At 40.0% G+C, this 27194-nt stretch overlaps 1 protein-coding gene across 1 annotated transcript in view; it reads right to left on the bottom strand.

Annotated features, from left to right (window-relative positions):
• ARHGEF26 (Rho guanine nucleotide exchange factor 26) overlaps positions 1-26907 on the bottom strand; it is a 69732-nt gene extending 42825 nt beyond the window's left edge. The window contains exons 1-5 of the mRNA XM_013957816.2: positions 25909-26907; positions 24341-24377; positions 22158-22303; positions 17482-17538; positions 13038-13198 (exon numbers count right to left, since the gene is read on the bottom strand). Of these exons, the coding sequence (XP_013813270.2) occupies positions 13038-13198; positions 17482-17538; positions 22158-22303; positions 24341-24377; positions 25909-26907 (1400 nt within the window). The remainder of the gene's footprint in view (positions 1-13037; positions 13199-17481; positions 17539-22157; positions 22304-24340; positions 24378-25908) is intronic.
• Positions 26908-27194: the final 287 nt, after the last annotated feature.

The raw sequence follows: 27194 nt of genomic DNA, 5'->3' as shown, positions 1-27194 counted from the left end.
AGCAGCATCATTCTATTAATAAAGTTAATGATTTTTATTTCACCTAAGAAAGCCCAAAGCGGTTTTTAACTCTGCTGAAGATCAAAGAGAACCTGCACAGTCATGGAAGAAAAGCTGATTAGCTCTAGACTTGACTTCAGCTCTTAGACCTAAATACTTAGGCTCCAAAACTGATGCAGAGGTTTATGATGCATTGGCTTTCCTTGGAATCCACTGCACCGCTACGTGGTTTCTAAACAATGCCATCAGCACACTTTCTACTTGAAAGCACTGAGAGAGCAGCAATGTATCAGGGCACAAAGTGCATCTGTCCACTAACTGACTTCTTCCTAGAGTCTTCAGTGCATCCATAACTGGCATGAAGTAATAATTTATTCCTTCATGACCAAACACGAATAGTGAGAAATTCCCCAGGCGTATTTTAGAGATCCAGATTTATATGTACATAAATCAAACTGAGCTGCTGCTCTATATGAAATCAAACTCAACTGGTACATACCTTGTTCTCTGTTTCTTCCATATAAATGGAAGCTGGAAAATATAATTCCTTCATTTTTTTGAAGACACAAATAAGCTAGTGTAAATATTCATTAGATACCCTGGTTGAAGCTGTCAATCTTCAGTCTAATAATTGTATTTAATATAAAGCAGAAAAGACTAACTTTAACATTGACCACATTAACCTCCTTGGCACTGAGAAACATGAAATCCCGAGTACCAAGAACTAATGAAAAAAATAAATTGCCTGCAGAATTTCAATTGCCAGTGCCAAGTTCCTGAGAAAGCACCATAAACTCACTGCCAGGGGGATGTGAAGAGGGGGGAACCTGGCTTCCAAGCTGGGCGGGGGGGGAAATCAAGACTTTCTTTTGGGGGAGAAAGCAACACATAACTTCACGTTAATGGAAACATGCTGTACATACTTTCCTGGGAATTCATAAGTTGTTTGCTAACAAAAAGAAAAGTAGCATTGGTGATTTTAAAATTCTGAATTCTCTCTTCATGGTAGTACAGCCACTATTTCTTCAATGCAACAGAAATATATGAAAAGAGCTGCCTGAAATACTTTGGTCTTGCAGAACATTCAAAGTTAGTGTTTTCATTAAGTACAGCATTTGCTACTTAAGTCTTTAAAGAATCCAATTCTAAATGATGGTTCAAATTTCACAGAACTGTCACAAAATCTATAGTATTACCTCATAGTCCACAAAAATATCTTTGATTAGGCAATATCCACCGAGCAACTACAAAGAGAAGCAACAACAAGAAAGGCACTGACAAACTATTCTTTCATTCTGCAACAGACTGGAACGGCTTTTCGTAGGCCTACCCGCTAGGAACTGCCCTAATGCTAAGCCACTTGCCTTTTCAACTATTTATAGTATTCTGGCAGAAATCCAGGACAATAAAAAGGCCATGGCAGCCTTGTTAGTATATGCTGTTACAGGGAGATTCTTGCGATAGTTAATGTTCAGAGCATCTAGTTCAATACTATACATTTTGGAGAAACAAATCATGATTCAACCAATTAATACCCACTGACAAATGAATCCACAGAGAACACTTTGTGGCACTAGCAATGTAAATCTTTTTGATAAATTATGAAGACATGACAACAGGAACGCTCATTTTAAAAACCTTTCCCATGCTGAACAAAGTAATGCTTTTTATTATTCTATTAAATAAAGTAGTATGATTCTGCACGTCTCCCTGGGTCCAAAAGTCATCTACATACTCATTTAACACAGAAAGAAATGGTTTCTTGGATGTCACAAACAGAGAATTTATAAATTATTTTGCAAAGCTCTCTAACAACAAGAATGAGACTATATCCATATAACACACTTGCTAAAATGGCCAAATTAATAAGCATGGCAAACGAAGCGCTTTGAGAACAGAGGAACAATCACAGGATGTGCATTTCTCTCAGGCTCTAAAAAAAACTGTTGTCACCTCTGGTACCGAGCTTCATAATAATCAATCCAAAATTAATACTAGCAAGTACTAGGTTTTTTTACTATATGCAGGATAACTAATCAAACTTGATATTTAGGAAGAAATTTTTGTTAATAATAAGAACACGAACCACACAAAAGTTAACATTGCTTAGTCCTGAGGAAAGCATCTCAACTGGAGAACTCTTCAGCACAGTCTACAAATCCTGATGATTTGCAGAGTGCCCAGGAAACCGTCCAGGGAAGAGCCTGGAGTTTGTCATTTGAATCTCCCTCCCGCCGCGGCGCAGCGGCACAGCCCCAGCACGTCCCACGGCAGCCCTGCCCGGGGAGAGCGCAAACCTGCCCGAGCGCTACCTGCTCCCGCACAGGCACCTGTGCCACGCTGGCAACAGGCTAACGTCCATAACCGAGGGAAGCAAGTTCAAAGTACAGAAGCACTGATCGTAACGTCACCGTGTTTTTCAGGGCCGCATGGGTGCTGCTCAGCAGGCAAAGCGGAAACTCGGCCACAAGCAAGGCCAAGGGGCAGGACAGAGCCCGGGCAGGCAGGCAGCCCTGCGAGAGATCACCAACTGCAGCATTAAGTAGTGCCAGACTTACCTGACCGCCAGCTTAAGCGCTTGAGTACATCCTAGCCTAAGAAATTATCCAGGGCAGTGAGCTTTCACACATACTTGGAGGTAAGAGAGAAAGTTGTAGTTTTTGATACTGCTGCACATAAAGCTGCATTTGCTATAAATTGTTAACATAAAGTACATCTGTATACATGATCTTCGTACGGATACGACCTCATCCACAGTAGAAGTTACAGTAGGACATGTAAGATAGAAAAATATCATTCCTAGGCAGCAAGATTTTCCCAGGTACTAAGACAGCCCAGACCAGCCTCACAGTTGTCCAGAATAATGTGGAAGAATGGAACATAACTCATCTATCTGCAATGAAAGCTTTCACCTTCTTACGAATTTGTGGTCCAATAAAGGACTGTATAGCTTTAAAATATCATTTAAACAAAGCACGTTGACCCAATGATACATGTGAGGAGCCAAGGGAACATACATATATCCTCCCTCTCTGACAGGCCTCCTAAACACAGCTATTTCTAGACTTACGAACAGCTTGGTACCTCCTCAAAGCTACAAGTTCTTTTTGTGCAAAAAAAAGGCCAGGGCAGTTCTCTGAGACCAGTCTGATGTCTTGAAGAGTTATCATTCATTCAGTCTCAACTAAGAAACTCTTCATTATTAGTCTTTCCTTGCATAAGGAAAGCAGAGATCCAAGTTTGAATAACTGTTGAACATTCACTTTACTACCATAAAAATGTGCAGATAAATACATTTTTCCTTTCTTATGCTTCATGCAGCAATGGTAACACTGAAAATCTTTGCATGATTCCTAAGTTGCTACCAGAACAAACCCTGCCTGAGCCAACAACAAAGCACACTTAGTTGAGATCTGTGTGGATAGCACGTTTCAGCTGATGACTGTAGCAGTGATGCGTTGCAGGAAAGGCCACATAACCATGCGCTGGATAAAGCTTTCCAGCCATAACTCCAGAACTATTTAAGAACTTTTGTTCTACTCAACAACTGTACTTAAACACAAATATTCACACATATAATTCTTTACACAGAGGTTAGGCCACAAAAGAAGAGCCAAAGGCTCCAAGAATTCAACTAAGAATGTTGCTGCTGACATTGTTTTACAGAGAATATGTTCAAATAATATAGCAATGGGTTTTAATACAAATAAATATTATGGTACATGGCAGCTTCATGCCACAGTTCTAGCTTTTCTTAGCAGCAATGCCAGCTTTCACAGCTCCTGCCCCAACTTCTTCACTCCTTTTCCTACCATGCTCTTTCAGGTGCCACCAACTGCTTGCAGGTGACACTTGAAATCAGATCAGGGAATTGACCTGACAGGGACGAGGGGAGGTGAGAGAAAGCTCAGCTCGTTTTGTTCTGGGGGTTATTTTTCAGCTGGACCAGCTCCCTGCTCTCACTGACAGCTGGCAGGACTGCGGGAGTGATGGAGAAGGGGGAAGAATACCTCCAGGCACCACTCGCACCCAAAACGGACCTTTTGTATCAGTGTGCACAAAGTAAAGCAGACAGCAAGAAATCTACCATACTGGTCCTGAGATGCAATGGAGAGGGCTGTTATGATTCTTTTGGTACAGTTCATAGTTTTAAGGTCATTCACCTAGGTCCATGGTTTACATTCTTGCCCCAGTCAATATTTAATCTCAAACTGAGATACCTTTATTTGATGCCAAAATTATCTGTTGTTGGATAACACATAACATCCAAAGTCACTGGTAGGGAAAGTCTCTGGTAGGGAAAGTCACCCCTTGCTTTTTAAGAAAAGAAGATATACTGGTAATGTTAAAAAAAAATCATTAGCAGAAAATGAGACAGGTAGAGAACTATCAGTTCTTAGGCTGAAAACCTCAGTTGGCACAGACAGAAGACAAGAAGCATCTGAGGCTCTCCAAAAGTACTTAATTATAGAAGGAAAAGAAAAACAGGACACAAAATCCTAGACAAAGGACTGGCAGAAGAGTTTTGAAATATAATTCTATTACAAGAGGAAAACTTCCATGGGGACCTAACAGTGAATCTCTCCTCACAGGAGTCCAGGATCCTGAGTTGCATACCAGCTGTGCTGCATTTCCACAGGGAAAATAAACGGACAGCGCGGTTCTTCAGAGCCAAGTTTTTCAGAGAGGGGCCCAGAGACAATCTGACAGAATAATTTTGGTAGCAGAACAACACACAAAGAATACTGAGAGGTCAGAGCTAGGGTGAAGTTTTGAGTACAAGCACAGATAGGTAAGATAAAATTTACTAAAATTCTCTTTAGCGTCCTCTCACAAACAACACCTGTTTACTTGAATAATGAGAGAGGTAAAACAAAATAAGATTTTAATGGCCACCAGTTAAGAATATTGCTTTTGTAAATTCAAAAAAGGAATGGAATTACCTTTTGCCTGACAACCACGGTTAATATTGCCAAACCTCAGTAACCACAATCAAAAACCAACACAACGGCACACATACAATCACGCAGTCAAGACGATACGGCAACTGTAAGCGACTGCTGGCTCAGGTGCTTCGCCTTCTTTTCCTGAAGCTTTCCTCAAGGAACGTACGTGTTACCACTCACCGTTACCCGGTATTTGCTGTCAGCCCAGTTCAAAAGAAGTAGGAAATCAGAATCATCTTTGGGGGGGCGGGGGACAAAAAAAGAGGAAGAAGCAGAGACAGTATTGTGTGTGTGAGACTGCCAGGGCCTGAACAGAGAAACAAGAAGTGACACAGAGAACAGCCGAGCGCTTAGAGGTGTAGCCTGCGTCTTAGTCTTTCCAAGCGCTCTCGACCCCGTCACAAAGGGGAGATGGGCAGCACTGCTCGGTTCCTTCTGCAAGCAGAGTTAAAGAAGAAAAAAGAAAGAAAAGAAAGTGTTGAAAAACACCCTGATTCAGTCCAGAAAACTCACGAATGAAACCTATGAAAAAAATAGGTTCTCTCTGTCCTTTGGTCAGCTAAGTATTGGAGTTTGTAACGGGAGGATTTGGAGTTTGTAATGAGAGGATTTTCATCTGTTACTCTTGATTTTGGCAAATGGAAATCCTGTAGGCTTTCGTTGCATGGTAAAAAGAGATCATAAATACAGTGTTCATCTCCACTGCCAAATAAAAAGAACCTAAAACAAGATATTTAATGTACTACTTCACTGTGAAATCATTCAGAAACAATCCCCTGAAGGTTTTACTCTGAGGTAAGCAGGAGATGCCAACTCCATGGATTTGGAAAAAAAGTTAGGCAAATTCAGCTGTATAACTGTAAAAACGCTCTGCCTCCTATCTCAACTAGGGCATACACAGTCAGATAACTAATGCAAACTAGCTGCCTTGATTAAAAAAAAAAAATCCAGATAGAGAGGCTGTATTTTAACTATCAAAATGAGTTAACAATCATTAATACGGTTTGAAGCTCTCCTTAAAATATTGCACCAAGTAATATCACTCAAAATATTGGTATAAATATATAACAAATAAGGGGATTAAACTGTGTCTATGCAAAGTTTTATGAGCATTTCAAGATTTGTTCAGTGAAATGGAAGCAGGATGCTAAAGAGAAACAGAAAACTGGTTACACTATCACCATTTCGATAACATCACAAATGACCTCTGGGATACAGCAGATTTTCTTATCGAATGCAAATTTTATGACACCAATATTTAAATTTCATTGCAGCCATCACTGAAGAAAAAAAGGGGGGGGGGAATCATAAAGACAGTAAAAGTTTTACATTGGTGTTTCTTGGAGATACTGCACAATCCATTAGAGAGAAAAAGTTTACTCTGGCTTCTAGTCCCATCTGGTTTTAATAACTGGCTTCAGGATCAGGCTAAATTCACTGGAGCTGCAAAAGTGCTCCAAAAAGTCAGTTTCCATTGAAACTGAGAAGGAACAACACCTTTCACTTCTGTGCAATGCACAGTGTCACTGAAGATGCTCAAAGGCCTCTTCGGAAGCGGCCTTCTACAACCCCTCTGAGCAGGTGTGGTGGCCAAGGTAAGGATGCAAGCACAGAGACTCTGAAATCTAACACAACAAGCAGATTTAATTTCACACACGATTAACCGAGTCAAAGACAAGAGAACTGTGAACACATTCAGTTTGCTTTAACAACTATTAGCTCACATTCCTTTAGAGAGGCGTCTGAAATTGAGAAGGCCATGGGAAATTTGAACGGAATAGGACACAAGGACACAATACTGGAAAAAAAAAAATTCTCTACACTTCTCTTTGTTACACTAAGTCAATGTTATATTAAATCTATGATTGTTCTCAGAAAATGTTTTAAGAGCAAAAATATCCCTCCTGTTTGCAGCCTCTGAACATCACTATCAACAGTGAGCATCTTGGGCTCAGCAAGGTTTCTACAAGGACCAGTCAGAAAAGCATTTCCCTGCTGTGGTCGCAACTGTTACCGTGGGCGGTGTGTTGGAGCTAATGGACAGGGACGTTCTGCGACCAAAGTCAGGGATACCAAAGGGGGTAATTCAGAAAAAGTGGGAAAAACACTTTCAAAAACAGTCGAGCAGACAGTGTGATCCTTCTCCAGTTACTGAAGTGGCGGACTCGCTGCCTATTTCAGTACTGTTTTGTTTTTCTACGTCTGGCAACAGCTGGCCACAATTTAGTCTGCTTAGATAGCATGAAAATACACCATGAAAGTGATGGATAGAGATCTGTGAGTTCTGGACGTTCTTTTAAATAGATTTAAAAAGATTACTTTGAATCTACAGGCTTATTATATTTTCTACAAAGCTAGGTATTTCCTTCAAGGGCACTTTTTCCATAAGCAATTTCTGGGTATTTACTAAACTAAGTATTATATGTTATATATAAATTTCTAAACTCTTTTTAAAAAGCATTCTCCAAGTTCTATTCACTCAAGAAAATAAACTGAAAAAAGTACAATTCTGTTCAGAGTTGTTATTCCTGAATATTACAGTCATATAACTAATTTGTCTCCAATAAGCAAGCAAACTTATAAAAGAACAATCCCTGGTTAGGAAGCCAAGTACCAGCTGCACATTATTTTAAAGTTATTGTTAACCAAAACTACTACTCATTTGCAAAGAAACACAGTGCAGGCCAATTCAGTGAGCTTTTTCAGCTGCCAAAATAACTCTCTAAACAAATAATTCCAAGGAATTAGGCTGAAGAGTTCAGCAATGATGATGTTAAAACACCAAGAAGGCAACCTGAAGAAACACAAAGATAAATCCACTGTGTCAAGGAATCAATAGGATGTAAAACTCTAAATGTGTTCTGTGAACACCTAAAATTTAACAAAAAAAAATCAAAATGGTGAGCTATAATTTATGAATAATTCTCTTTCACTATTGTTTACCTGAATCAACCAGGGTCTACTAATACTATTTCAAGTTTTTTATTATACAGGGGTTTTTTGCAATGTTCCAAAGAAACTGAGCAACAAAACTCTCTGCATCCTCCAGGAGTGATGTTTAATGCCTAGCTAACTGACTTAATACACAATCTCCTTAAATGAAGAAAGAATAGGAAGTATTTTCTTGTGGAAAAAAAAGAAGGTGCACCAAGATAAAAACATATCCAACATAAGGATGTTGGAAAGAGGTGAAATATTAAGCTAATTTACAAAAAAAAAAGAGCTATGAAAAAGCTTATCTGGTTCCTAATGGATATTCACACACATGAAATGAAACTAAAGATTCTCAGAGATGTTCAACTACCTCACAAACCCACAGAGGCTTCACTATTGAAATCACTACACAATATATAGTTCGCACAGCCTGAACCTGTCAAAGTGTTTTTTGTTCTTGTCTTTTTCTGTTAACGTTAACCTTTTGATGTTCCATAAGCTTCTCGTCTTTTGCTGGTCTAATGGAAGAGAGAGAGAAACAAATACTAAAGCTTTCCATCGTCATATAAATTTGGTGATTAGACCTGTCAGACCAATCGTTCTCCAAGACACTTAACTGATTTCCCTGTAACTCCTCTTTCCCACGACAGCTTCTTGGAAAACTGACCTCTTTTAAACCACGTATTGAGATTTGAGAGGGGTTTTTTGACTAGTAAGATTGATTATATAGTATTCTCAGCCTACACGAGCTTTATTTCTGAATAAGCTGGCCTACTGCATACCCACCAGCTTACATCTCAACATAACAGCTTTCACTGAATCTAGATGCAATTCGCGCAATTTTGTGCTCTATCATTTTTGAACCGTCATATTATACATACAGGCAAACACACAGTATAAGACTTGAGCTTTTCGAAGCAATGTCACAGATGTCCTCCCAGACAAACACGACCATACATACTGTACGCTGCACGACTTATTCAGATCAGCTCTTCTTTGTCAGAGACATTCCAATGAGCTCCCCAAAGCAGAGACAGACTTTGCTGTCTGTATTCTGCTTCTAACACAGGCAGCTTTGTTCAGTCAGAAATGGCCTTGTCATTTACTGGGAGCCTATCTTGGTGTTTCTGGAGAGCTTCCACTAAACATGTTCTAAGTCAAAGTTCCTAGATACAGGCTCTAAGCAATTTTGACTAAAGATTGTGTTTTTATCAGTACATGTTCTTTAGCTCACTAAACTTTTGTCTGGGTGACCAAAATGACTGATAACTACAACTATACAATCCTACTTGAATTTTTTATTTTATATTTTTAAGAAAAGGAAATGCTGCTTAAAATATAACACATACTGAGATAGAGACCCAATTTTATTACAGTTTTGAAACAGAAGGGTGTTTTTTGCTACTACCTTAAATGGGAAGTGATAGTTTGAACACATTGAGAAAAATGCTTTTATTTTAAAACCACTTTCATTATTTGCACAAGTGAGGTGGTAGAAAACCAGCACAAAGTTTTGTTATAGTTTAACAAGATTGCATAACTCAGGAAATAAAATATGCTTTAAGTCTGAACAGGAGTTATGAATTCTCTTTTTACCCTGAGTTATAAAAAAACCCAAGTTCTTGAGCCATTAGACTTTCCAGACAAGAAAGAATAAGATTATAATTTTAGGCTAGTATGGTATTTTTCCAGTCTTTCTTTTTTTTTTCCCCTCCTCCCACTTCCTTTGAAGACTATTAATCAAAGGGGGTTCAAAAATTCTCCTAAAAATGTTGCTTTTTCCCCCCTCCGTCTCTGCTTTAAATAGTTCAAGTGAGACTTTTAAAGTGGATTTAATAGTTTGGAAGGCTCATTCACTGAAAATACAGGAAAACCCAAACAAACACTATTCACATAGCTATACTAATACGTTCAACTGCATCTTATAGAAACAATTCAAAGAAGCAGCAAAGTTTCCGGGCTACTTAAACCTCTGCTTTCTATTCAACTGTCTAAAAAAAGTGCCAATTACCCCCTAATACATGAGTGTTTCTGTAATATCTACATTTGTCCAGCAAAAAGGGGGCTCAAGATACCTTATTTTCATGCACACAATTCACATTTTAGATAAGCAGATGCCTTTAAAAAGTACCATTCCTTGAAAATAAGGACTTGGATAACCTGCACTGTGACAACACTGCTGCTGTACAACCCTCTCATTCCTGCGGTGGCTGTGGATTCAGAAAATACCCAGCTTCTGGCAAAGGATCTCCATTATAAGAAAAAGAGAAGCAAAAAGGAAAAGGGGGGGTGGGGAAATGTAGGTATATGGAATCAGTCCAAATGTACAGCTATTATATAGTTTCTAGATTAAGTTTGTACTTGACACAATGTATTAGACTCCTTCACACATACACTTCATGAAATAAAATCCGATCACTGCAAAAACTTCAGAAGACATAAAATCAAACTGCTGCACAACAGATGTAAAATTCCAGACTGTGCGTGGCTTCAGGGAGCCAAGAAAAGACCTTACCATGACTGGGAACGCAAAACTTGACGAGTTCTACAAAGATAAACGCAGGTTTAACTCACAATTTCTACAAAAACAAAACAGGACAAAAGAGAAGGAAACCAAAGAAAGCTGAAAAGGACTGACTCCAGAAATATTCCTAGTCTGACAGATTATCTGTCCAATCATTAGCCCCAATGCTGAAATAAGGCTAATAATTTTTGTTTTTACACAGAAAGAGAGATACATTTAACAGTTATACGATGTTAAGGTTAAGAAGAACAATCGGTATCTTAACTACGCTATGAACATCCTTTAGCCAGTGTTTGATTTCAAGCTAGAAAACTAGAAAATAAGGAGTATAGTCATTTTTGATTTTCAGTTATGTAGGTCACAGCAATTTACCTACTGGTACTGCTATTTAACCAGGCTGGGATAATGCACAAATTATAACAAAGCAAATCTTCACTAAACAGCTGACTGAGGAGTTGAAAGTCCTTACAACTCTGAAGAACAATGTGCGTGCACATACATATGAATGCCCCACATTGAATAATGTAGGCTATAATTATTATCAATAATAAAACAGGCTTTTCAGCATTCATATCATGCAAGACCTGCAAACGTTTCCTTTTCATTTAGACACTACTTGTAGTGTATCTATTTCTCTCATTAATAACTATGCACTAAAGAAACTTACCCCCCCACCCCCAAAAAAGCACAGCAGATCCGAGGAGAAGTCTTGTCTCCTTTTAGAAGAAACACAAGTCTCTCGTCAGGTGCTATGGTATGCACGGCACTGTTCATAAACAGCAAAATGCCTACGCTGTTTACATAAGAGATACCACAGTCGCACAGTATGCCGCACATCGAGTACTAAGTACAAAGTAAACAATGATTCAACTGATTAAGGAAAACACCGGCAAGAGTCAGTCCTTAAGGAAACATATGAAACTCTTGCTCAGTTTTTAGCAGTTTAATACAGGCAAAGTAAGTTTAATTTGATAGACTGTAAAGACCTGGTATGACTGTTTAATATATCAACATCTAGCTTAAGAATTATTTAAAGCATGCTTATTTCTACTAAAATATACTATACTCTTTACTTCTCTACCAATTTTCAGAGAAATTAATACCATACCTACTCCATTAAAAGTAAGCTCAAACACTGCCCTATGTTTTTCTGCACACGAAGAGATAAACAGTACATAGGTATACTGTTCTTGAAAACAAAAGCCAATTAACTGCGAAGAGCACACCAACACGTCCTCACGGCAAGCCTCGGGCACTCACTGTCTTTGAGATGCAGGGCTGCAATATGCTTGGAGACCCTACCGCAGCTGCAAGGCGAGCCTGTCAAACTCATGTGCATGGTTATTTGTATCTTCCATCTCCAAACTAGTGCGGCAGTTTTGGAAGAAATGGTTACCACTCCAAAATTACCTAAGATTCAAATGAGAAGCTAACTTTTAAGTTCAAATGGTTAGGAAAATACACACTGGACATCTCTAGTCCAGCCTACCTGTAAGACCTCTCTGCTAAATCAGTACAGCCACAAAAGTAAACCATTGTTCTATTTGAAAAATACAGAGTACGCTGGCAAAAAAAGCTAAGATTTTTCCCAAATACAAGCAAGATGCCTCTCAGAACAAGTAAATAAAGCACAGTGTCAGCCTCCAAATACTAGCCTATACCAGATAGCACTCAAAGCTCTACTATCCAAGGAGCTGCCCATCAGGCATACAGAGAAAATACAATCTGAAGAAACAAGGGCTTGCTCGTTCATATAGCAAAAAGAGAATCTACGGTTAGTAAAAATCAAGGTTTCATAAATTAAGCTGACAAAAAAACCCCCACTTTCTCAGGGCCTGAATAATGAATTAAATCCTATGTTCAATCCTCAGGAACGCATAAACCATCCAGCAAAGATATACTGCATCACTTTCTTGATCATGGATCCTAACAAATTACAGACAGCCTAGAGTAGTTTCAGTGATTGGTCTGAATGTTACTGAAGTTTAAACATGTTCCGAGGAGCCATTATGCCAGTTTGGGAGCAGCTCAGAAAAACTTTAGATCTCTGACTTTCTCGAGCAAAGCCAGCTTTGGAGGTTCAACACATGACCATCTCCAGTTTTCTACTGCATTTCTCTGCAGGAGTTTCTAACTTTGCAAAGCTGACAGAAAAAGCTTGTGCCTCTGCTTCAGTTCTGTACCCACTGCAGCAGCAAATTGCTGCTCCCATCACATGGCAACATGAGAGAAAAACAACAACAGCAGCAGGTTATTTCTCCTTCCAGCTAATTCTGACCATCAGTTCTACTGGGTTCCAAGTTACCTTAGCTGTTTGCATTACATTCAGCGAATGTTTAGCGCTGCATAGCACATGTATTTTAGGGCTCTCAAAGCACAAAGAGTCAAATCCCATTCTAACTAAAATCACAGCCCATGAAAAACTATGACTGTGGACATGAACAAGGGCAAAATTTGACTTCTCATTCTTAAGCTGTCGGACCTAGCCTTTGGCTTGGTTTGGTGGTACTAGTGAAGACCCTGCTTTGTTTATTACATTTCATTACTTGTTTAAAGGATATTTTGACTACTACCAATCACCCTCAGGTATAATTTCAAGGAAACAGAAAAAGGTTTTGTATTTCTACACTTACTTTTTGCTTGCTTCATGAACATCTGTAATATTGGAGAAAAGGTGGTGGCTCTCTGTTTTGGTCATTGTGAGGCTCAGTTCTTTGGAATTTTTAAACATCCGGATCAGAATCTCCAGGCTCAGCAAATAAGAATGTTCAGAAGATATTACTTCAAAAATAGCCTGCAAAGGAGGGGAAAAAAAAAGACTTACTATTGATTAGCCTTTTTTTTTTTTTTTTTAAAGAAAGAGGTGGAAGAGGAGCTCAAAGTATTGCTGTGACTATTATTACACTGCTTGCTCTTACAAATACATGATTTAATACTGGTAAAAGCTATATTAAGACTTTTTAATGCAACTGCAAACAGAGTTTGAAGACAAAAAGCTTAACACTAACTGTGATCATTCCCATTCATACACAAAGTTGTTGAAGAAATACTGACCAGACCACAGAAATGGGCAGAAGTTTCAAACCAGCTGTACTGCTGTTCACCAGCTAGTATGTCCTTCTGGTCTTTTTAAAACAGAAGCTGTTAAGTTATTTGCTGGAGAACATTCCTGGGTAGCAGAACTCTGATTACCTAAGCGTCTGTGGAAAAACAAAACCCTCTGCAGAATTCAGGTTTTAGTCACGTATTAGCACTGGCACACCGGTTACTTTTAAAGCACTAAACTCTAGATTGCCAAGTTAGGAGCAGGCACACGAGAAGCTGAGATCTCTGCAGCAGGGGAGGAAGCCTGTGAAAGAGAGGCAGAGCAGACGGGAGGGAGCGGCAGCCCCCGTCCCCTTCACTGATTAGCGACCAGACACGGACGACCACGACAGAAAGGCAGACCTCCGCTACAGACCCACAACTTCCCACACAAGCAACTTTGTGTTTTATCCTTCTCGTCACCCCTACCACTTCCAGCACGCAGTCACCGTAACTTCCATCGGCTGGCTGACATACAAAGCAAACTTTCAGCCAACTGCTGGGCTTTGAAATGCACAGATTTGTTCCATCAGATCTTTTCATCTCTGACATAGAAATCTATCCAGCTTCTAGACATCTTTTACCTCTCTAGACTTTTTTTTTGCTGTTAGTCTACTAGAGTTCTTACATGTATATACAGCTTGGAAAAAACATGAAATAATCCTCATGAAACCTTTTTTTCATAGTATCATATGGCTTCACTGAGTCACACTTGTCATAAGAACTACTTTCTAAGCATTATGAACACAGAGTAATACCATCAGCAGAGCTAATATAACTTTGTTCTCAATATCACTAATGTTAATACTTGTATATAATAATATCATGTTATTTGCAATTAACTTCTCCAAACATCCTCAAACCAAAGGAGAAATACGTATTTTAAATGCAACAGTGCAGATATGGTATTTAGAAAGGCTAATTCCTATGACTCTACGAACAACAGAGAGTGAGAGAGAGGGTTTGCAGACGACAGACCACAGGAGGAGTTCACTTAGATGCTCTGATATATTCCCTAGAGAAACCCTGCTCTTCTGCCACCACGATTAAAGTCAAAAGAAACTATAGGCAGGTTGAAGGCATCTAAACTAAACACTCCCAACTGTCAGCTGGGACACACCATGCTGGGGGCGGGGGGGGGGGGGGGGGGGGGGAAGGGAAATTTCCTGTGAACATTTATTTATAAGAATTCAAGTCTAGTGAATTCTGCTATTTTCACTAAGGTAAGCTTTTGATCAAAAGCAAGAGGTCCAGTTTATTTTTCTAGGACATCTTGAGTCTCAGTGTTCCCAGATTGTGCTTCAAAAATTATTCTTGTCCTGAAAAAATCTTCTTCAAAGAACTGAGATTTCAATAATAGAAATAACAGGATTGGGATTTCTTAAAAAAAAAAAAAAAACTGCTCTAACTGAAGCCTTTAAAGGTTTATGCAGTGCGAAAAATTTTTATTAACTCTACAGAAAGTTTACTATGCCACCATACATACAGGAAAAGGAAGTATAATTTATGTTAAGTTCCACAGTAGTTTGTCCATCTTATTACCTAGCTAAAAGTTGATAGGATCTGAACAGAGACACAGCAGCAGCTAAGTAACCGCTATAATACACTATATGTTATTCATAACACTGCATACTTCTGTGCAAGAAAATACGCAAAGGTGATGCTTAAAACCATGTTAAATTGCCTGTCTGCCAAATTCCTTAGCCAGAAAGCTAGAGAATATATACGTATGCTAGCCAGCCTCCAACAGCAAATCTACCTACTCACTTGGCTAACAAGGGGCAGAAAGGTATCTAAAAAGGGCATTTTGGCCTTTGCTCACCAACTACATTTCCAATTTTCAGCCTCACTGCACTTCTCAGCTGCACTCACAGCAAAAGCATTTGCTAAAGGCTGCTGCAGAGTGCCAGGACTAATTGGTTCCTATCCAGACATTTTTCAACACAGGAGGAATATACAAACTTTATTATTAGTATTTTGAAGCAGGGTTTTTTTATGCTCTTACTGAGGGCCCTCATGGACTTCTTCCAGTTTGATGACAGCAAGACTACTTTAGTATAGTCAGAAAGAAATGGGGCAAATAAAGACACTGTGCTTCTAATGTTTTCTGTGAGGAATGAAAATGCATACTGAGCATAGGATGAGAGAGAATCATCTCCTCAAACACATTTCAAAGAATAAAAAAAATAGGATGAATCAACAATCATCTTGGCTTTAACACACAGTGGTTACCCTACATTAACAGGCTGCGGGGGTATTTACCAGCTGACACCCAAAATCATATTACGGCTCCTTTGCATTGTATCAACATGAAGAGCTGTTTGAATCCTGGTGGACAGCGAGTACTCTACAGAACAGTTAGGAGGCCGGATGCATACATTTCTGTACGGCAATGCAGAGGTACATACATACAAGGTCAAAGTTTCCAGTTTGCAGGAAAGTTGAAGACCCACTGAAAAGCATTTCAGTTCAAATTAGTCTATTTATAAGATGCATTTTCCTTAGGCAACAGATGCACAGAGATCCAACTCACTAATAAGTTACTGAAGATGGGATGCATAAGAATGCTTGAAACTTTGACATTTGATCAAGGCATAAACCAAACACAAATATATTTTTCTGCAGTGATGATATATCATGATGACAAAACTAATCTGATAAATAAGCTCTAAAATGTTACATAAATCACACACAAGAAATGAAGCTAAAGCACCACTTGATAGCACAACTACATCTTAAGAATATTTCCTTAGGCTCCTTTTGAAAGGATGGACCTCTTTAACACTCAGGCTTGAAAACTTTTTGGTAACATTAAAGACAACGTTTGAAATGCATCTGAAGAACTTGTTCTCTTCGAAGGGACGTAAATATGACTTCAGGAAACACTGACTAAAGGCTCCTAAAGGATACAAGAGGACTGAAATAAATGTCTTGTGTCTAAAAGCTTCCCAAGAGGAAGAGGCAAAAAAAGGCAGTACACCTGACCTCAACTGCTGCACACCTCTCCCCAAAAGAGCAAAACAGATAACAAAGGAGATACAGGATTCTAAAGCAAAACAAATGTCTAAATCCTGCGTATGCAACACAAGATGTGTCTGTATTTCATGTCTGAACACAACAGCAGTAGGTCACACAGCTAAATTAGTATTTGAGGCTCGCTATACACGTGTTCCTGAAATTCACGGAAAACTCCAGGGAGTTCTAATTTGGTTAGGTTCACTGAGGTGTTTCTGGAAGTGAAAGGAAGATTTTGGAGGAAATTAACATTGCAGGCAACTCTACAGTGCTGCTGTTCCAAAATCCTTTCTCTCCATTGAAGGACATACCTCAACAGCTGAAGGTATGTAACAGTTGGCTAGGTCAGGCCCCTTTTCAGCACCTCTCATTCACTCTGATATAGCCCCTGTAAGTAAGGAAAAAGGGGAAAAGCAGGTAAAGAGGACAAAAGGAGCAAAGAGGAGGAGGAAAGAGAGAAAGCGAGAGACAGACAGATGGAGTATCCGCCAGATACGTAGTGCTCACGTAGTCAGGATTGTTCACAGGATTAGTTACAACTGAGAAGCACTGCAAGAAGCTGTTCTTTGTTCCTTACTGCCTTTACGAATTTATGTGCCACCTCCTCTCCTCTGTGAATGCAGGGCTGCTTTTACATCTGCCCAAATTCAGCACACAACAGCTTTGGGTCTGGCTGCCTGCTACTGCTGAGTAGCCATCAGCCAGGCTACACTTGCTGGAATGAGCATATCTAGGAGCTACTTCTCCAGCAAGACCTGCAGGATGTTGGCAGGAGACCCAAAGCAGAGATATACACACAACAGCAATAGACAAGTTTTGTTTCCTTATTCTCCACGGGGAGAGAGGTTATTTCCCTCTAGGACAGGGAGCAATGCACTGAAGTTGTCTCCTTATGAGCAAACATACAAAATATTAAGTTAGGCCTGCAGCTTATCCCTAAATAACCAAAAGAAACAATGTATAACTTTAAATGAGTACCTCCTGTCTCTTTCTTTCTTCCAAGCTGATAGTTTCTGATAATCCATTTTTCTTCACCTAAAAAAAAAAAAAAAAATTAATTTTTAACACTTTTTGTAGGAAAACAGGATTAAAAAAAACAAAACAAAACATTGTACTAATAAATATTAATTCAAGTATCATACTAAGAATTCAGCTAAAGAATCTGGCCACTTCATAAAGACAGCAATGAACTAGCAGAAATAAAAAATAATAATAACTTGATAATGTCAAATTTTGGACTTATCCAAAGAACAAAATAACATACAAAATAACATAGGACATACACAGAACTACTACAGCAAAAGCATTCACAGTTGAATCATCGTCACCTGCACAACCTCAATGGATACTACACACACTCACCAAAGCATGAGCATCATTTTCTCCTTTTAATTTAGATTTCTTGATTTACACATATACAACATCACTTGGTTCATTTTCTGAGTTGGCCTGAAACATTTTAGCAAACTCATTTGTAAAATAAACACATCTAAAGGCCTTTTCAGACAGGTAACTTGCTGGTCAAAAATTATTCTGGAGGATCGCTGTCTTTATCCTAAATAAACTCTGCAAAGTCCTGAGTAAATACTCCTGTATTTCTAATATTCTCGGCCTTATGATGTCGTCTCTTCTCCCTCCGCACCCTAAACACAAGTCGGCCAAGATAGGTTTGCCCCTGCTCTCCGTACCCAACCACGATGAACTCCAGCCTGACCCACATCATTCCACAGCTCCGAGCCCCATGCTAAGCTACCGAACTCCACACCAAAGACCTCTTAAGTTTACTCTTTCCCAGCGTGAATTGCATGCGTTGGGTCATTTAACAGAACATCAAAACAAAACAAAAGCAGAAGGCCACGTGCCAAGGGAGGGACTGGCTTTATATACTTCCTGCAGGACTCCTAAGCCCAGGGCCTCAGATCAGGAGGATCACCCGCATATGGCTTGCTACACTGGGCCTGGGAAGGAGGCCACCGCACAGCACTACGAACACGAGGGACACCCTTCCATCTGTGGAGCAGCGTGCCGCAGGACCCGAGTTTATGAGACCTAGTCCCTGATAGGAGACCTAACAGGTGCACTTCCATTCTCCCATTTCTCCTTCAGGTCTCCTTCAATAGCTCCTAAGGTACTATCACAGCACCAGCTTTTTCTTCTTCTTCCACTTGTTCCCTGGAATTTTGCAGGATACTTTATTTTATTCCTGCATACTAGTTACCACAAACCTGGACAGGAGGCTCAGTAGTAAATATTAAGCACAATATTAAGTAGTGCTGCACTTCTGCTGCACAACATCACGTAGTTCGTGCACGCTACTTTGTATTACATGCTTACAAAGAGACAATACATATTCAGATATGTTAAAGCAATTGATCTTTTGAACACAAACTGCAGATTCCTATGCCTCTACAAGGATACAAGCAAGAAGTAATTAGATGCCTTTCTATTAAACTGAAGTAAGTACATTTTCAATTAACAACCTGAAAGCTTTAAAGCACTCCCTAGGAAGCACAATGTCACTTTTTTCTGGATGCCAGTGAGGACTTGTCTAAAAATATGCTGATACAGGAAATACCTATGAATGTATCCAAGAGATTTCAATGCTTCCTGTTAATACAGCAACCGTAAGTTTCCAGTGAGGTCAATGTGGCAACTGCTACATTAATGTTCCAAAAACCTAGTTGTGTTTCCTGACCACTATTTTGTCACATATGGTATGTGCACACAAAGGTGCAAATATCAATTCTTCTCATAAGCATATGGCTTAACCTTATATTCTAAACTGATTAATGGTAAAACTTACAAAAAGAAAGGGGCCCAAATATAATGACTATTTTTGATGTACTGAGTAAAGGAAAATTCAATTCCTATTCTTAAGGTGTCCAAAAATGTTTTATCTGCAGAATCTAAAAATCACATTTGTGATACTATGCAAACAACAAAACATAACACATAACATAAGCTAAAAACATAACAAGAAAGAACACATAAGAGAGACAAGGCTAAATCTACTAATTTTGTCTCATTGTCATACTGGACTTTTTTTTTCCAGCAACCCAGCAGCTCAGTTATAATTGATTCTGCATGTGCGTGCGTGTGTGCGTGCAAGTATATCGAAAATTAACAGTGAAAATGGCAAACCCGTGGCAAAACACTTGGAAATGAAACAACCATCTAACCAAGCATACGCAGTAATGTATACTGTTATTATACATAACAACTGAATACTGCATTTGTTGGAAAGTAAACACATTTAATATGCATATTTTTTATACTATCAGTGTATATATCTGCTGAGAATTGCTCAAAAAATATTGGAAGATGTTTTTGGAATATATTGTGGAAATACTGGCCATTCCCCCAAATTAAAGTTTTACATTAACACATGAAGGTTGAAAGGAACAGAGACAGTCAATAAGCTAACTCTTAAACTGATCACCTGCTCAGCCACTGCCAGCTGTCTAACAGGGAACCAAAGAGGAGGGCTGTTTGAGAGGGGAATTTGAAAGGAACTGGATTTAAACACCATACTATTACAGAGTCTTAAAATGCTCTTTGAAAAGCTCAATCTTACTTTCACGTAGGTGTGCGCACTGCAGGAACACAGAAACACAGTTGTCTTTTTTTCTTTTATTATCAAGAAAGACTTGACATTAATATATGAATGTTTCTCTTTCTTTATTCCTTTCAGATAGAAAGTCTAGTCAGAAGTAAATCAGCTGCCAAAGAAATGTCCTGCAGAGATGGTGGATTCATTCCTTTGTCTTTCCCCTCCATTTCCTAGCACATTCACTGCTAACAAATACCATACATATATTGTTCTCCTTCTTTCCTAACGTGTTGAAACTTAATATTTGGACGTTTCACAATTGACCTCCTGTGACAATTCCACATTCACTTTTCTAATACACAATGCCAACATGTAGTTCTTCTAGAAAATTGTGAACACAGACACTATGAGGTTCACAGACTCCCACGTTGTTTCCACAGTTCACTGTCTCACCCCATATACTTCCCCCTTCCAACCTTGTAAAACAAGTAAAGACACTGAACAAGTGTGCCATGCTCTAGAACAAGTTTGGTTTATAAGCATGAAATCTCAGTGGTTCTCTTAGTGGGATCTTCTTCACAGTATTTTGGTCTTAATACAAATTAGCAGTTAAATGTTCAAGAGTCCAAGTATTTTGGAAGAGGCAATACTCAGTAATAGCAATTTCAAAAACATTAGTTTACCTAGAAGAGAGCAGAAAACCATCTGACTTCACTGGAAACAAACTTTTGCAAAATTAAGCAAAATTTGTTGAAAGAGAATTTGAAGCCAGCCTTTTCAAAGTCATATTGTTTTGGCTTTATCTTAAACCACTCAATATAGAAAGTCAGTTTTTATAAACTGACTTACCAGACTACTGAAAAGCTACTCAAGGCAGCTAGTCATAGCACAAGGAAGAGTACTTCAATTCGTTGTAATTGCTGAAGCCAAGAGGTATTCATGTTTCAATACCCTGAACTGCAAGATAATCAACACCTATAAGACAGCTCAAATCAACTTTGAGTTGGCTTGCAGCAATTTATATCAGTTCAGCAGAAACTTGTTCATAACTAACTGAAGCTCTTCTTTAAGGGAACTCACTCTTTTAGTAAATTCATTCCCCCCTTATTTTTAAATAAGTAAATTTGTGTCTTGAACAAAAACAGGAGTCTAAAAATGAACTTTGTCAATTGTACTGCTTCATACGTAAAACAAAAATCAATACATGATCAAGATTTCCACGTTCTTGTGAAAGGAAAAATAAAATTTAGGAAAACAGCAAACAGAAAAGAAGGACTAGACACTATTCAAGGTTTGGTCCTGTGAGGATTTAAGCCTGCTTTTTCAGGCAATCTGAAACTCCCTCACTCAGAACAGCCACATGCTGCAATCGGCATTAGCATAAGTCCTTCTCTTCTAAGGACCTGCGCTGGTATGGCCAGCAAACACCCCACGTAGGCAAGGCCTGAGCAGTCATCTCGGGGGACTGTGGAAAATACAAAGTCAGGCTCTTGAACAGAAACAAAAGATGCTTGTTTGATTTTTTCAGCATAGACTTAAAAAAAGATAAGAAACATATCTTAATGCGTAAGCATATAGGCATCTTTTGAAACTTAAAGACTACCAGAAATACAAGTTCTTGTGCATTTCCAAGTTTTATTTATACTACATATAAACTTTTTTTTCCTTGGTAATTTCAAAGCACATCCTCTATCTGTTCTGTTGTGTGGCCACAACACCTACCTACAAACACTTCTGCCAACAAAAGAAAAAGGGAGGTGTCAGGGTGGGAACAAGGAACCCAGGGGCACGGGTTCTGGCAGGAGCATCTGTCTATACCTGTTAAAAATGACCGAGAAAGCATGATTTCAGGTTTCTTTAGGCTGTTGGGCTTACCTTACATAAAACCTAAACAAAACCTAAACCGAGCTCTCAGGAATTGGATTAGTAACATTTGAGCAGTAGCAAATTTGATGGTAACAGAATACTCAGAAATATGAAGTATTTTGGAAGGGAAAAGATGACAAACTTCAGCTGAAAACTTCAGTAGCAAGTAAACAAGCTTGCTTCAATACATTCCTAGATATTCTGTTTTTGTCTAGTGATGCAATGATTAAATACTCACAATGGACAGCTGACTCCAGGTTGATCTCAAGGGCTTATAGTGAACGACAATCTTTTCATCTGATTTCTGCTCTCGAGGCTCAGACTCTTCATCAGAATCTATATCCAGAGCCTTTTCTTTATAGTTCTGATATAATACAGCGTTTTCTAGAAAACAATAGTATGTCATTAATTGCCAGAAAGTTAGCTTATTTGCTTTCATAAAAATTATAAGTAACATTTAAACAATGAAATAAAGCAAAATGTCAGTGTGCTGTTCACAAACTCCAAAAGACAAAGATAGTATCTTATTTAGGATGGACAATGGCAGAGTACAGTAACAATGGATCACTGTACCACTACTAGAAAAGATCCCGCTGACTGAATTAAAAAACAGATGTGTTCTTTGTCAAGAAAAAAAAAAAGAAAATTTTTTCTTCCTTGGTTTGTTGTACAATGTTTCATAATTAGCCAGCAATTTAAAAACAGAACAAGTGTGTCAGTAGAACACTGTCACTAATCCAGACTAATCCAGAAGTCTAGCTATTTTAATATAGAAGACCATTATAAATCCGCTACCCATGCCAATTTCTATTCTCAGTTTTAAATATTGTCTTCACACTTCTCTAAGAGAAGGAAATAAACCAAATTCCAGAAATTTTGAAGTCAAAACTATTCCAAATAGAAACCACAAAGCACAATAAACCTTTAACTCCTTGTTTGAATAAGCATGAGGCTTATCAACCTCAAAACTAAACACATTTGTTATCTGTTCAGTACTACCACTATTAATTCACCAATATCAATGCAAAGAAACACAGGTGTGGAGCATATCGTTTCCACTTTTCAACCTCCTTGATCACCTGTTTTTCCCAAGCACATGAAAAAGGACAGAGAAAATTAAGACCAGAGTAACCCATTGAGAGATTAAACTGCTATGCAAGAAAGCTCTACAAGGTACTTCAGAGATGGGCCACATTTTGGACAATATCCGACTTCCCCCCTACAGGAGAAAGGGGGAAGTAAAAGATTTGGCTACTCTATGCACAGTTAGAGCTTTAAGTTTTTATACCAATCTGGGCAGATCTGTTTTACCTGCTCTGACTACACAGCCCCAGTAGAATATTGTACAAGGTTTGACCTTTTATAGAAGTATCGTATATGCATTTGTTTTTTGGAATGCGTCTAGAGAATTTACGTATTTAAAAAGACAGGAAATTGTATATAGTAATGGAATTCTGAAAAGTATTACAAAGAAAGTTATTATTCAGGTTTGGTCCAAGATAAAAGGGAACAACTGGAAGAGAGTCTAGAAGATATAATTAGGAGAGAATGTGAGAAGAGATGGAAAAAAAGATAGTGGGACATGCAAATAGGACACTGTGGGAAGTTTTGAAAATAGAGACAAGTGGAAAAGAAGATAACATAGCAGCTTAGATGACCTTAACGGGGCATGAAGCAGGGAAAAGCCAAGAGAGCAACAGTTACTATAATGAAGCTATTACCACACATCCACGGACCCACAGCCAGGAAGGAATTTTTTTGTTGCTGAAATACTTGGGAAAAGCAGCAAGCTTGGCAAAGCTCAATACTAATGACTAACATGAAAGAACAGATGCATGGGCAGTGTTTTTCTGACACTCGCACTTGAAGTCTAGGTAGCAAGAAAAGAAAAGGATTACTAAGTTAAGGAGTTCACACCAGCTACCTTTATTCTTGCCTTAGGATGAACAGAAGAGGGAAATAGCCGCATTAACCTTGCATCAGGTGCCTGAATTGTTATTCTCTGAGTTTAAGTGGTGACCCCAAGCCCGTAAACTGATCCACAAAAGCTAAGTCTTATACCTGGGAAGAGTCACAGGGAATAGGCATGAAGCTGTCCCAACTCAGAAGAGCCTTATTCATGTAATTCTATAGAACTATTAGAGTTGAGATAGCATATCAATCAGTTGATGTTCTAAGATTAACAGAAGTTTAAGTTGAGAAGAAACCCTTCAAACAAAACCACACTTGTAACCTGCCATTCTATATTATTTAAAATATTGCCAAAAGTGTCTATTGCCAAAACTGTAGTTCAATACTTTAGTCAGCTTACTGAAAACCAAGTACTCTGTCCCAGTATTAAAGAACTGTAAAAAATGATCTTGAAGTTCATTTCTCTTGTGATTTCAGCATATCATCAAGTCTGTACAGAAAAGGTCTTACCTTCCCCGTCAAACGTCCCTTGTCTCAGCGTTTTCTTCTAATAATTTTAACAGGAAAGAGACACAAACATTAAAAGAAGCAGCAAAATAACCAACAGTAACAACAGCTTTTATATTATCTGATACTAAGGCACTGAATTAACAAATCCTAATCTATAAACTTCTGATGTTGGAAAAATATTCATGACAACAACTGTTTCATCAAATAAAGTGAAAAGTTACTCTAGATTTTTCTTCTCTCACATATTGTTTATTCACATTTGCCCCAAATGTTTCATTTTTGCTATGCTTTTCAAAGCATTACACATACGAGCTTTACAAGAGTTCAGTGAACTTGCAACCCATTTCACTGGCTCTGGCCTTTCCCACAAGTATACAACGCACACATCTAAGTGACTGTCTCTTCCCTCAAACTCTGCAAAGAACAACCACATTAAGTAATCCGTAAACTAAGTTTTTGAGACCAAAACAAAACCTTTGAAATAAAACAGATGTTTTATTGCAACAAGTTGTATGATCTAAGAAGTTGATATAAAAATGCTACTAGTCAAAAGAGTTTTGCATGTAAAGATAGGACAACACCATGTTGTCCTATTTTAAGCACAAGTTCTCACTGCTTTTGATAAAGAAAGCCTACTACCAAAAAAAAACCCGGACAAACAAACCCCTTACTCAGAAGTAGTTCACAGTTCCATCTATTGCTATTTTGTCACTTGTGCCATTTTTGCAAGAATTTCCATGCCCGTAATTTTTAATTGGGCTGAAAACTGTCATGAAGCTGATAATTATCTTAATGGCTACAGTTCTAGTCCTTTAGCTGAAGTACTTTATTACACAGTTCTGAAACACTGCAGAAATCTATCAATAAATTAAAATGAGAATTGAAGAATAAAAAATAAATATAAGATTGCAACAACATGATATAGTCAAGCAAAATAATATTTTAGTAGGTCTTTATAATTTAATGCATTAACATTCAATATAAATCCACTGCTCCTGCAGGATTACAACCAAGAATTAAAAGCAGGCATTCTACTTCTACTTGCAAGCATTAAAAAGAGCTACAAGAATATACTTTAAATGGCCTCTTTCAATTTAAAAATCCTACTCCAATTTTTAAAAAATACTTTTAAAATAACGGCCCACATAAAGGAGTAAGGGGGAAGTTTATTTTTCTGCGAGTCTATTACAGCAGGCAGCTGATTTGTCTCCTTTTTTTCTTGTTTACTAGTTTCTGGGAAACAAGTTTTAAAAGATCAATTTGCCTGTGAAACGAAACCTGGATGGGCTGGGGAATGCAGCAGGAAATGTAAGCATGCATGAGGCTGCCATTAACATGACTGAGCTGACTAGATTTGGAGAGAATTGTCTCCCTGAAGTCTCTGCCACTCCACTTGGAAAGCAGCCCTTTCAAGGGATCTGTGAGATTCATCAGTAACTAAGAAAGGTTTCTGGTAGCAAAAAGCAAACTGAAAAAATACAAATTTATGGAAACGTGGAGATTGCAAATCACAGCAGCATACAGTGTGTAACTTTCAAATCAACATATGTCTCATCAGCATAACTTACCTTCATCCTCCCCAAGCTAGAAAACTTCTCTTTATCTTCAACAACCGCTTTAAGTATTGGCTGAGACATTCTGTTTTTCTTCTTAAAATCAGAAGAAGCGTCAAAGTCAACGCCGCTCACCACAGCTCTGCGGTACGAAGTGGACCTCAGACCGCGCCGCAGCGTCCCCGGGCTGTCCAGGTCCCCTTCTGCCTCCTCCTCAGCATCAGCTACCAAAGGCACGCCGACGCTTTCCACCATGCTGCGCGCCTTGAGAGCCCTCTTGCTCGCCTCCGCATTCTGACCGCCGCTTTTGCTTGTCACTCTTATTTCGGAGGCCAGACTCTTCGGGATGATCTGCTGCTTGCCCACTTTGAGCGCCGCGGGGCTGTTGGTGCTCAGGACTACGGGCTGCGTCTCCGCCGGCTGGCCCTGGGCAGCGGGCGGTCTCGGAAGGGTTAAGCGCTGCTCCGGCGAGATCGCCTGGGAAACCGGCGGCGGCCCCGCGGGCGCCTGCTCTGTCCTTTTGGGAAGGCGGGCGGGCTGCGGCTGCGGCGGCGCCGCCGGGCTGTCGCGCGGGGAAGGTGCGCTCGCAGCGGGGCAGCGCGGAGCGCTAAGTGTCGAAACAGCCTGCTCCCGTTGCGGCCCAGGCGCCGCCCGGCTGCACAGCCTCAGCGGCTGGAGGCGCTCGTCTCCCGGCGGGGTGACCGCCCCGTTAGCCGCAAGGCTCGCACAGCTGTCCGAAAGCAGCGCGGGCGAGGCCTGTCCGCGAGGCGCAGCGCTGCGCGCCGGGGACCGCGCTCTGCCGCCGGGGCTCGGCGCGGCCGCGGCAGGCCGGGTGCCGGCGAGCGCGCCGCGCTCCTCCACGGGGAAGTCGGTGAAGAGCACGCCGTTGGGGCTCTGGTAGGACTGGGGTCGAGGCTTGCTCCTGGCGGGCAGCTGGGGCGGCGGCAGCGACCTCCTCTTCCACAGCGGCGTCACGCTCTCGCTGCGGAGATCCGCTTCGCCTTCGCCGTCCATGGCCGGCTCCTCCGCGCCGCCGCGCAGCGCCGGCGGAAGCGGCGGCCCCGCGGGCTCCTCTCCCTCCTGCTCGGCGCACCCTGAAGCCGGCCAGGGGAAACGAACGGCGGCGGCCGTGAGCCGGCGGCGGCCGCAGGGCAGCACCGCTCCCCCCGCCGGCGGCGGCGGCGGGCCGGCCCGGAGCACAGCACCCCCCCGCCGCGCACAGCCGCGCCGCCCTCCCACCTGCGGGCCGCCCCCGCCCGCCCCGTCTCACCTCGCGGCAGCGCCCCGGGCGGGGGGAACGG

This window comes from Apteryx mantelli, chromosome 9 (assembly GCF_036417845.1).
Source record: "Apteryx mantelli isolate bAptMan1 chromosome 9, bAptMan1.hap1, whole genome shotgun sequence".
NCBI lineage: Eukaryota > Metazoa > Chordata > Aves > Apterygiformes > Apterygidae > Apteryx > Apteryx mantelli.
The sequence above is the reverse complement of the archived record's forward strand: the minus strand, read 5'-3'. Positions and strand labels throughout refer to the sequence as shown.